Source organism: Mercenaria mercenaria, chromosome 10, assembly GCF_021730395.1.
Source record: "Mercenaria mercenaria strain notata chromosome 10, MADL_Memer_1, whole genome shotgun sequence".
Lineage (NCBI taxonomy): Eukaryota > Metazoa > Mollusca > Bivalvia > Venerida > Veneridae > Mercenaria > Mercenaria mercenaria.
The window spans coordinates 43254033-43266937 of NC_069370.1; the positions used below are offsets into that span (position 1 = coordinate 43254033).

General features: G+C 33.6%; 1 protein-coding gene across 1 annotated transcript in view; it reads right to left on the minus strand.

The window, feature by feature from the left end:
• LOC123561759 (protein sel-1 homolog 3-like) overlaps positions 1-12905 on the minus strand; it is a 65447-nt gene that overhangs the window by 46373 nt on the left and 6169 nt on the right. The window contains exons 3-11 of the mRNA XM_053516891.1: positions 8463-8589; positions 6568-6695; positions 6107-6222; positions 5736-5794; positions 5065-5200; positions 4810-4948; positions 3919-4130; positions 3475-3609; positions 2723-2840 (exon numbers count right to left, since the gene is read on the minus strand). Coding sequence (XP_053372866.1) covers positions 2723-2840; positions 3475-3609; positions 3919-4130; positions 4810-4948; positions 5065-5200; positions 5736-5794; positions 6107-6222; positions 6568-6695; positions 8463-8589 — 1170 coding nt within the window. The remainder of the gene's footprint in view (positions 1-2722; positions 2841-3474; positions 3610-3918; positions 4131-4809; positions 4949-5064; positions 5201-5735; positions 5795-6106; positions 6223-6567; positions 6696-8462; positions 8590-12905) is intronic.

Consider the following 12905-nt stretch of genomic DNA (forward strand, 5'->3'; position numbering starts at 1 on the left):
CCATCCGGGCTAAACATTGATGCCACTATCGGTATCGAGGGTATATAGACATGCCACTCTGGGTATCCTGTGTATACAAACTGGCCCTTCTTGCTATACATACAGACATCTAGGGAAAACTTAGCTATACATATAGGAAACAATATGTATCCTGGATATAGAGACAGATAAAACGGGCATCCTAGTTATACAGGAAAATTAACCTGGGTATACATACATGTACATTCCACTATGGGTATCTTAGTTATACAATTATTCACTCTGCGTGTTTTGTGCATGCATGTATAGCCACCCTGGCTATACATAATACAGTCCACTAAGGGTACCTTGGCTATACATACAGGTCACTATGGGTATCATGGGTATACAGAAAGGCCTATCTGGATATTCTGTGCATACAGACAGGTCATATTGGCTACACATGTATACATACTGGCAAATACTGGTATACTGAATACACAGACAGGCAATTCTTCTGGGTATTCTGGACATACAGAAGGTCCAACCGAGTTTCCTTGCAGCTCTGGACATTCTGGGTATACACTATACAGGCATGTCATCTTGGCTATACGTTGTATATATAGGCTACTAAGGGTATCTTTGATTTACATACACACCATTCTGGATATCTTGGGTATATAGACATGCCAGCATGGCTATACATTCAGGTCACTTTGGATGGCATTTGTGTACAGACAGATTACCTATGTATCCAAGGTATAGAGCCATGCTACTCTGTGTAGCCTGGATATACAAACATGTCATCGTGGCCATATATACTGGCCATTATGTTTATCCCGGTTTTACATATAAGCCTTTCTGGGTAAAAAAAACTGGGTATACAGGCAGACCAACGTTGCTATACACTAGGCCAGTATATGTGTTTAGTATGCTTGGTATATAGACAGGTCACCTGAGTGCGTCCTAGGTAGGCCACCTTGAGTATCCTGGGTATACAAACGGGCCATCCTGACCGTTTACTTAATGTCACCACTATGAATATCCTGGGTATAAATACATGCCACCGGTGTACCCTAGGTATATAGGCAGGTCTATCTGGGTATCCTTGGTATACTGTGAGGTCTTCTTGGCTATAAATACAGGCCAATATTGGATCCTGGGTACCGCTATTTGTAAACTTGCTATACATGAAGACCACTCTGGGTATACTGGGTACATAGGTCTTCCTGGTTATATATTTAGAAAACTATGTGGTATCCTAGGTGTACAAACTGACCTCTCGTGGTATCCATTGTATACATACAGGCTATCAGGGCTACATATGTATACCAATACGGATATTCTTGGTATACAGAAAGACCGCCAATATATCCAAGGTATAATGGTCACTCTGGGTATCAAGGATATACATACAGGTCAGGTTAGCGATACATACATATACACTATGAGTGTCCTTGGCATACAAAGAGGCAACTATCGGTACCTTAGGTATAGTTGCAGGCCATTTTGGGTATCAGGGTCATACAGACTGACCACATGTGTATCCTGTGTATACAGACAGACCATCATAGGTATACATTTATGTCAGATTGGACATATACTAATTACGCTTTCCAACTTTGCATCGATAGCGTAAAATAATGGATCTTGAATAAGTGTTAAATAGTAATTATATTCTTAATGCATGGAATATTTACAAGTTTTACTTGGACATTTATAAAACTGATAAGATTCTTATCAATGGTTAAGAACAGATATATGTGTACTAAATGAACGTTTTAAATGCATATTTGATACATTTTAATTAATAGTCATGAGTATACAAATGAGCTGAAAAACTCTTAATTAATATTTATGAAGAACATTATTCCAAAATCAAAACATCTTACTATCTCAAAATATGGTTTATATGTGAGATATGTAAATATTGTCAGTTTTTTAAATATTTTCTTTTAATGATTAATATACCCCACCCAATTTTGGCAGTATTTACTCTTGTAAACAATAAGTAATGCTACAAACAGATATATATTTATATAAAGTAATGTTTCAAATGTAATATTGCTCATTTTTATCCATTTATAAACACAAATAGTGAAGATTTGATCTTTGCATTATTTGAAAATATCATTTTTAACGAATTATCTGCCCATTTTTTAAGTTTTCATGAATATTCACAAGTATGTAAATGAGAAAGTTTTCTTATTAAGTGTTTGTAAATAAATGTACAAAACCCTGGCTTCATTTTGATACCATTGTTGTTATTCTACACCGATAAATGACCAAGATACAAGGTATTTTATGTGACACACATGAAAAATGTACCGAATGACCTTTGACCTCGTTTATTTCACTATAAAGGGCCTCTCAAGAGCGACTACCGGGCTAGTCTTTCTTGTGGCACCTGGTAGATAACGTTTAACTTGGTAGTCGTCCATCTTCAGAGAATGCCTACGCAAGTCATAATTTTGGAAACTCTAGGCATACTAATCCAGATTACTGGAGTTTCTAAAAATGCACATATAGGATGCGATACAAATACAAATAAAACTTGGTTTGATAATCAAAAAGTATATTGCAAATCTATAACAATAGCATGTATAAATGTGATAAAACGTTGTCTACATTAGGATGCCTTTGTTTGACTTTTTTCTTCTAGTCTTTACGTTAGCTGTTAGAACAATTGGGTTTGTTCATGGATTATGCAAGTAAATATACATTCAATTTGTTAAAATAAACATTTTTACAGCAAATAACATACGGTAGCTCTGTTCCCAGTCTTCTGTGACACCGTCAGTGCCATACCTATGTTTATGACCAAGTGCTAAAGCTGCCAGTCTGTGATTATCAAGAGCAGCCAACATCAGGTACGCTTGACTCTGTTAGTAAAATATTCTTCAGTGGAATAGTGTGATATAGCATCCTCTTATGCCTGTCATTGTGTACCAGGGCTATCATTACATGACTCATACGCATAAATACAATAAATGGATTGTCTCCCTTTTTACAACATATTACCTTTTTTGCTAAAAAATGTTAATGGTATGAAAATTAGAAAAAGGAAATTAGAGATGTCACATGTTAAAAACAAATGTAAGTATTTTTAAATGCAGAAAATCAGCAATTCAATAAAAATCGTCCTAAATTCAAAATAAATATTGGGAAAATTACTGTTAAGTATCATTGTGAATGGGCTTCTTTTAGTTATCATGAATATCAATTACTTATTTATTTTGTTTGATGAAACGCTTTACCGACATAACTACAGGTTATACGGCGTCTTTCCAGCTTTTTGAGCTTGAGGAAGACTTAGGGCAGCTCCGTGCATTATTTCAGTCACGAGCGGGCACCTGAATGTAACCATCCAACCTTCCGTTAGCAAGCTGGACAATGATATGTATTATCACCACAATCAATCATTTTAACACCATGCATAGAGTATTTACAAGACTTTCTAACAAGAAGATAAAAATACAAGAAGATACAAACTGAAAACATTTCATCAAAGAATACCTGAATTTCATCTGCTTTGATGTATATGCCGTTGTTAAGTATGACAGATATCGTATACATGGCATCCATGTTCCCATAACAGGCTGCTTGTTTTAGTACTGGAAACGCATCCCGGATATTGTCTAGTCTCTCATCCTTTATTAAACAATATACTTTGGAAATTTTATTTGTTATCAAATAAGATACAGGGATGTTTTAAAATTAGAAATGTTTCCTTGTACTTGCCTAATTATCATACAATAAACTTTTATAACCATTAAGTAAAATTACAACGGGTCTCATTATGTTTATAGACATATAATGAATCGACGTAACCATTTTACCAATTTTCTATAGAATATTCTATTAAACAATGCTATCAAAGTTACTAAGACAAGGGCTAGAATCTTGAGATAGTATTAAAATTTATTGTATTCGACTTGGGAAAATGAAACACTTCTCTACCAAAGCTGCCGTTGCATTCTGGTAAAGCAAGTCAGCTATTTGATTAAAGTCAACTTCTTCTCCATCCGAAACCATTTTCTTTACAATTCTATCAACTTGTTTTCTGTAACGGTTGTTTTTCTTCCTTGCGAGTTTACATGTTGGAAGAGTTGTTAAATTGTCATAATCAATAGCGGATTGGACCATCTTGACGAAGGGATGGCGGCAAGTCTCTAAAATACATTCATATTAAAATGTGTAAGAATCTTTGGAAGGAAAACACGCAAAGAAACAAAACGATAGCAGGTTTTATTTATAGGAGCCTGCTCATGAGAGGTATTAAAGTATGCTATTACCACCTCGGCTAAGAAAAACTGCTTTATAAAATGATACTGAATCGAATAAAAATGCGTTTTTATGAGTTTTGTACACACGGAACATGCCAGGTCCATAAACTTGGATATTCCCCTATTTATCATACAATAACTGTTTTATTATAGACCTTGACAGAATATTTTCTTAGTTTGTCTTCCAACATCAATGTAGAGTAAAATTATTATATTCATTTAATTTTGCTTTGTTTACATATAATTATATTTGTATCTTTTTGCAATTTGTACATAATATGGACATTGTGTTGTGTTTCTTATCTCAATTCATTCAGTTGAATAGAATTTATATATACATGTTGTGACATGTTCCATTGATAAGACTTGCACGAGATATTATGAAAATACTCTTCAAGTATGGAGAAAATAGAGATATGTTTGTAGTTTGTACGTCTGTTATTCAACTACTGACAGAAAATAGCTACGCCTCGCCTCATTAACAATTCTTAGACAATAGCTTTATGTCTTGTTAACTGAATTTGTAAATGAAATGAATACGAGGAAACAATATAATGTTTCTTACTTTTCTGGGCACTGTAAATGTACCGATCTTTATGTGCAGTTATCCTACTTGAAACCCATTCTAGATATTTGCTGCACTTCTCTTCGCGTCGGGTGAGCTTAAGTTCAAACATTGGGTGAAACTTGCTCGGCATAGGAATCTAAAATTAAGACATTTGTGTTCAATCATCAATCAATGCACATTTACTATCACGAAACAAAAGAATTGATTTAATATAATAAAATTCTTATCAAAAAAAACTTTTGAATAACATACATTTCTTGGTTCTATTATTTTGTTTCTGTATATTGTTGCCTGTCCAATGTATCCTTTGAAACTTTGCATGTATTCTGATCCGCCAAATGTAAACAAATCTTTGGCATCATCGTATAAAATGGGTTCACCTGGATGTCTGAAATGAAATGGAAAATACAGATGCTTTGTTTTGTTTTGATTTCTGTGAATCCGTATGGTGACGTTGACATCAAATAAATGTAGAGTAATGTGTTTTCAGAAAGCATGACCGCGGTCCGTAGTCAAACGCAACCTCGTCTACAGCAACGCCTCCTCAATCTTTTACTATGCGGATGCATTTCCAATAAATAAAGATCAATTCAATAAATGCATTTATGGTTATAGAAAATATTTATTAGCAGAGGTGTAAACAAACATGACTTCGATTAAAAATATTACTGTAACATAAATGCGTCTAATTATTTCGTGCGGTTAATCTTACAATATTTACATTCGTCCTATTCTTTTCTAATGAAAATTATGACGTTCATTTTGTATGAACAGCAAAAGTTATGACAACGCTAGCGCGATTCATGGATTTGCCGATTCTATTCTGTCGTTCATTTTGCATGAACACCGAAAAGAATGATTTCATTTCTTAAGTATACTGCATAAGAAGATATACTTTATGTGAAATTGACGTCAAAGTTTACCTGTATTCAGTTTCTAAAATTTCTTTGAAGTTTTCACCATAGTTGACGACCAAGCGCCACTGAAACAAGAAAATATGTCATGTATTAATATACAGTAGTGCTCTTTAATTAAACGAATTCTTCAAAGTTAAACTTGAAAGAAGAAAAATGGTAATTAATGCAAAAAATGAATACTTTTTGTTTAATATTATGGAAGCAAATAGAACATGGGTGCATAAAAGAAGTTTCAAAGTTTCAAAGTGTATGTCAAATACTCTCAGTTTGTATATTTACAAATACATGAGACAAATACATTCATAAAACTATAATACATTATTTATAATCACGCACTCGAAGGAGGGTAACAATATGAGTATAAGTTGTGAACATACCGTCTGAATTTGGAACTGGAGGATAAGTCTGACCCACTGATTTTTAGGAATGCTGAAATATGACAACCCGGCTGTATGTTGTCTTTGTATGTTTTCTATTTGTATATGGATGCGACCTACAAGAGAAACACCACATTCGAGACAAACTCTACAGTCAGGCAACTCTACATACCGGCGAGACAATAGAAAACAGTCTTGCAACAGAAAACAGAATAAAACATTTTACAAACCACAAGTAATTTATTTCAAATCACTAACATTTTCAATCTGATTCAGACTCCATTTCATATGTAAATAGTATAATCTTAATTTGTCAGGTTAGTATCAAGGAATTTACAGGTAAACTTCAAAAAGTGAAAAATTCTTGAAATACTAATTTGGAGCAAACTATTTCAGAAGCCAATACAATTTTATGTTGTTGGATATATCGACATAAATATAGATAATAATAATAATAATACCTTCTGGTGTAAGTAGAAGCATAATACTTTTGAATTGTCCATTCCACGTGAAATGATGCATTATGCTACATAGCATTGATGGCCCACGACAGTACTCTAGTATATATAGCCAGATAGACAGGGTAAACCTACCGAAAAAGGAAATAAAGGAAATCTCTATTAACAATGATATCAACAAAGTTATATGTAATACTAATGTTAATCTTAGTTTTCAACGTTTGACATGTAACCCTTTGATACGAACATTAATGCAGCTGTAAAATTGTAATGTTTATCAAATTTCTGAGGACTAACAAACTTTACAAAAATGTCCTACCTTTGCCTCAGTAAAAGATATCTACACGCCAAGTAAGTTTGTCCAAACTATATTGAGCGGAAACAGTTTTCAATTTTTAGTAAAAACGACATGACCCGAGTGGACCAAAATACGATTCCAACTTTTGTCTCGATAACAGGTATATACAGACCAGGTTCGGTAACAACAGGTGCACTCGAACTACATATATTAAGCGGAAATTATTTTTCTATTTTAGTAAACTAAAGATTAGACACAACAATCCCAAATGTAATCCCAAATATCATCTCCATCTAAGCTACAGGCCAAGGTTTACCACTATAGTTCATTTCTAACTACAGTTATTGAGCGGAAACCGTTTTTCTATTTAAACTGAAAGTGACCTTGATCTTAATCCAAATGATCCCTAGAAATCTAAAACTTTGTATCGATACAAGCTGTCTTCATACAAAGTTTGTCCGAACTAAATATACTGAGCGGAAACATTTTTTCTATTTTTAGTAACAGTGACCTTGACCTTGATCCAGGCAATTTCATCAATCTTTACCATTATTTCCTCTTAAGTTTTCTACACACCAGCTTTCAATAATACAATATATCATTCCTAACTGTCTTTTTACGCAAAAACCATATTATATTTTGAGAAATAGTAACCTTGACCTTGACCAAAGTGACCCTAAAGAAATCCAAACCTTTATCTCAGCTTGTTGACAATATGTACGTTTAAACCTTAAGTTACTGAGCGGAAACGACCTGTTTGACGCTGCTCGTCCGCCGGCACGCCCGCCCGCCCGCCCAATAAAACGATATACTAATAACAACTTTATTTGAAAATCTGGTTAAAGAACATATTGCACTTTTGGATTGCGTTGAAATGTAATATGAAATAAATACAGTCACACCTGTTTATAACGACCTTATTTTGGAAATCAAAGTCTTGTTTTATTCACAGGTTAAAACGAATTGAAAATGTTTGATTTGGATATAATACTATTGATTTATAGAGTCAATCAGGTATTCTCTGTTCACAGGTGATCTTAAGCTCAAGTTTCACTGTATTCAGAGATATAGGTTTATTATATACCTATATAAATTCTGTAAAAATTCGGCTTGTATTTTACAATTAAATATGAACAGACAGACAAAAAATCCCGTATTGTACCTCTTAAATTCCTTAGTGTATGCTGCCGGACTATTTTCATTAATATGCATGACCCGACACATTTCTATAACTAGCGCACATAAAAACTTCACTTAGTTCCATTTAATATCGATAAACATTGAAGATTTCGTTCAAGAACAAAACAAGAATCAAAATGGTAAAGGTATATAATAAAAGGGTCATTATAACAGTAGCTAGATCTGGGACTTTGTATTCGGCTCTCGTGAATTTTGCAATGTCGGATCACACTCGGCGCTTGCGCGCCTCGTGAGATCCGATCTGGCAAAATCCACTCGAGCCGAATACTGCATCCCAGATCAAGCTACTGTTATAATAACCCTATTATATCACATATGGACTGTTAATAATCATGATACTTATAATAATGCATGGCTGAACCATAGCTTTGTTACAACAAAAAATAATTCTTATTCTTACATTGGCCTCGCAATCTGATCTTGTCTGGTCCTTTCTAGGTCAGGATTGTTATATGGACGGAATTGTCTATACACACCGTATGCATCTCCACCTAACACAACTGGGTACTTTATAGCTTCAATTGTCTCTGCACAAAATAGTAAAAATTAGTTCAACACATAATAAGTATTAAACACACAACCTAGAAAGTGCCTAAACCTTGTTCGTTAGGCTATAGCCGAACAAACTGAACCGTAATACGCTAAGGATATATTTTCGAATAAATGCTTTATAAATTGTAGCTACTGAGCAAAACCGGCAACAATACGTTTGAAATAAATGTGTTAAAACTTGTATTTTATGTCGGCATATTTGGCTTAAGATACTAGACATAGTGGTAGAGTGTTTATTTTGTAGAAACCACTAGTATTCTTTTTTAGCAAAGCGTGGAAACTCATTAGGTATTGGACATTTGTTGAAAATAGTATTGTATGAAGTCTTTTGTTTCTGAAACCAAAAGAAATGTTGTACTTTATGTCTGTGTTGCAAAGAGCGACCAGAACAAGATTAAAGCAGTTCAAGGGTGCCTTATGTAAAATGAAAAACCGTTTAAATGCGTAAATATCAAAATGCCATCGGAATTATTATATTCAGACAAATATAATTATTCAATAAATGCATGATATAAGTTCAAGGGAAATATAAACTATGTCATTAGTACAAAGCTTTGCTGATATCTAACTTGCTTAAGGATCTAAAAAGGGTCATTCGTTAAACTGTTTTTTTACATTTTTCACTTCCTGCACATGCATCCTCTGAAATTGTTTGTAGAAAAAGTTTGGTGGTTTTGTGTTTTACATGAGTTTAAGAATTAAGGTTGGATCATTAACGGTCATTTTACCGCGTTTAGTCGTGATTTGAAAAAAGAAACAAACGAAAAACTAATGTAGTATTTCAGTCTTATTCTTTTGCACATTATAATATGGTTGCAGATCTTCCGATATCGAACACGCTGTTTTTCAAAACGTGAAGAACATACAATGTAAACAGGTAAAAATGTCGTGAATAATGTCACGTATCCACTAAAATGTTGTGACCCTTTATAAATCAATAAACAGGACTGACTGATGATTCACAAAGTTACTATCTGTAGCCAACGTGGGTGCATCATTAATTATTCTTGCCTGCGTAGGTATAAGTCAAAAATAGCTATTTTCTACAGGCACCGTGAGAGACCATTAGCAATTCTTACTTGCGTAGATAATTAGTTAGAATAAAATCTTAAAACGAAAGTAAAATAAGAAAGTGAAATTATCTTTCCGTTCCCTTTAAAGTGTTTTGCCTCTTTCAGCTAATTATACGTGTGCATTAATATGAAAATAACAAAGGTGTGCAGTTTAGTTTGCAATATTACAGGGATAAATTATTTTAGGAACGAAGCTGTACGTATCTAAAACATTGCAAATAAAATAAGTGCAGACATTAAAAATCAGTAATATTGTAAAGAAAGCAAAAATTATTTCAGTCATAAAGGTGTACAAATAAGTCATTCTACAGGATAAATAAGCGAATGCCCTTTTTTATGTTCAAATTTAGCATTATGCATTGTCCCAATATAGCTTGTCAATAATTTCCATGAAGGTTTCTATAATTCTAGTGATTCTATAAAGAGACATTAGATAATTAGAAACGCTGGATCCGATAACATGATAATAAAACTTAGTATCGGGTTTTTCATAAAAAGAAACAACATGATAATTGATAGCAAAGAGGCTTGACGTTTGCGTCGCCTAGATACTCCGTGACGTAAAACATTTATAAACATGATAATTGATACCTGCATTTTGAGGCCAACATCTTAATAAACATTTTTCGAGACTGATACAATTTGCGGGCGAAAAGGGCGGAAAAGAGGGTAAAAAGTACTGTTCCAGGGAAGTATAAGTCAAGCTGCTGCACTGCAGGGTTCATTTTTCGTTTTCAAACAACGCTAACCAGTATAAGGAAATGGTATAATATTAGGGTGTATTGTTTCTATGCAAACCATGTCAAACCAGAATAAGTACAGGGTATATATTGAGTACGCTCGGAAAGTTATTTTCAAAGGTTTTATACTATCGTTTAAACTTCTACCCTGAAAATTACAATGTATATATTGAGGCTCGGACATGCTTTAGAAAAAAGATGAGTACATTGATAATATTTTCATTTTGCACAGTTTTATATCATATTTTAAATACAAATACAAACTTTTTGTTGCTTTTATAGATTTTACTAAGGCATCCGACTATGTGGTACGTGATGTTATGATATAAATTGTTAGGAATAAGAAGCCAAATATTTGATATCATTCTACCTCTTGGAGAGCTGTTTCACAGACACAATACTGTGCTTTTAGGACATCTAGCAGAATGTCGTGGTCGACAGTGTCAAATGGCGCACTTAAGTCAATTGGAATATAATTGCAAGTGTACCGATACTTAATTATGGTTGTGATATTTGGGATTTTAGAAAAGTAAACGTTATTGAAAATAATAGATTTGCAATATTGTAAACAGAAACTTAGTGTACATACTCAAACAATATAACTAGTACTTGTCTATTAAATAAACGACTGTTGTGTATTCTACGGTATTGTTTTATGGTTAAATAAAGAAGACAAATCAAGTTTGCAACGTGTTTCGTATTAAAATACTTCTTCGGGCAAACATACAATGTATACAAACATGTGTATTACGTCATGATATTGACTTAAAATATTTGAATGTGATACTCGATGTTACGATATTTAGAGCGTTATCCGAATAAGACATCGTGGGCAAAACATATGAAGACTTTGTTAGAATCTTTAGGTTTTTACTTTGTCTGGTTATTCCAATGTGTTGGTGGCAAAGCTATTTTTCTAGAATTATTTGAGAAGATTGTATGATAATCTTGTACAACGATAGAATAGCCAGTTAAATGACTCTGCAAGAGCACACACGCATAGATTATTTTCATGCTTACATTACCAACCATATCTTAATATTGTTAATACCAGAACTTTTACAATAGCCTATATGCGATTAAAGGTCTCTGCGCACCGTTAAGCGCTTGAAGGCTAACCACAAAAAATTTGTTAACTGTTATATTTGTCACGCATTGGAAGATGAATTCCATTTTCAATTTGAATGCCTACTTCTTTATGAAATACGCATACGCCATATGAAGAAATATTATTGGAGAAATCCAAATGCACTTAAATTTAAAGAACGGTTTCAGTCTCAAAACCAGCGAAGTGTCAAAAATCTAGCCATGTACATTTCTAACACTTTCGAAAAAAAAGATATGATATGTACTATCGATAATAAAAGGTCCCTTCACAAAGTGTGTTAACTTTTGTGTACTGTGTGTAAATGCTGTTGATAGATTTTATTGCATAACGTTGAGTTGTCATTGGTTCGATTTGTTGATAACGTGCTTGTAAAGATGTTTGTATACTGATGGGCATAATGCCTATGTATAAAATCAAATCTATCTATATTCAAGCTGCTGCATTGCAGTGTAAATTGTTCCTATGCAAATTAGGTCGAACCAGAATAAGTACATGATATATATTCAAGCTTCTGCATTTCACAGTTTATTGTTCATGTTCAAACTACAACAAACTAGAATTAGTACATTCAAGCTGGTGCTTTTCAGGTTCATCGCTCCTCTCCAAAACAAGTTAAGTCGGAATAAATAAATACATGGCATATTCAATTCAAACTGGTGTTTAAGGGTTTATTGTTCAAACCAGGTCGACAGTAATAAGTACAAAGCATATTTTCAATGATGATGGTTTTACCGAGAATGGTCGAATGTATTAGTAATGTAACAATGGGCAAAAGAAACTGATCTTATTCCGGTAGAGTTTATGGTGTCATACTTCAAGATTTTCTAAAGATGACAGGCATAAATATGGAAGGGAATCTCCGCCAGGACATGCATGCTGCTAAATGACATTGCTATGTTATTTACTTACATATGCGTTCTGCAACATTGCAACTGCATTTTAGGGAATTTCCGCCAGGACATGCATGCTGCTAAATGACAAATGCATGTTGCCATGTGTTATTCGTTTTAAACTAAATGCAACATCCATGCGTCTTTGTGTTACCTTCCATCCGTTAGTGGCACATACCTTGCATGTTTCGTCACTGCATGTATGTAAAACGCATATTCTTGCGTGTAAATGGCAAATGCATCCATTCTATGGCATATTAAAATGTTTATGTGAACACGTTCTAAGTGTTTTGTACGTTTTACTTTCTGAAATTGATTAAATCGTTCCTCCATTATATAAAACTAACACATGCATGTTAGCATTTAGTTGTTGCCCGTTGTTTTTTGTTTTTGATATATAGGGCCCTGTTGTAGACCTTTTCCATGTAGTCCCTACTTAAATTCATGGATTCTTAGTATTGCAATGATTGAAATTTATCA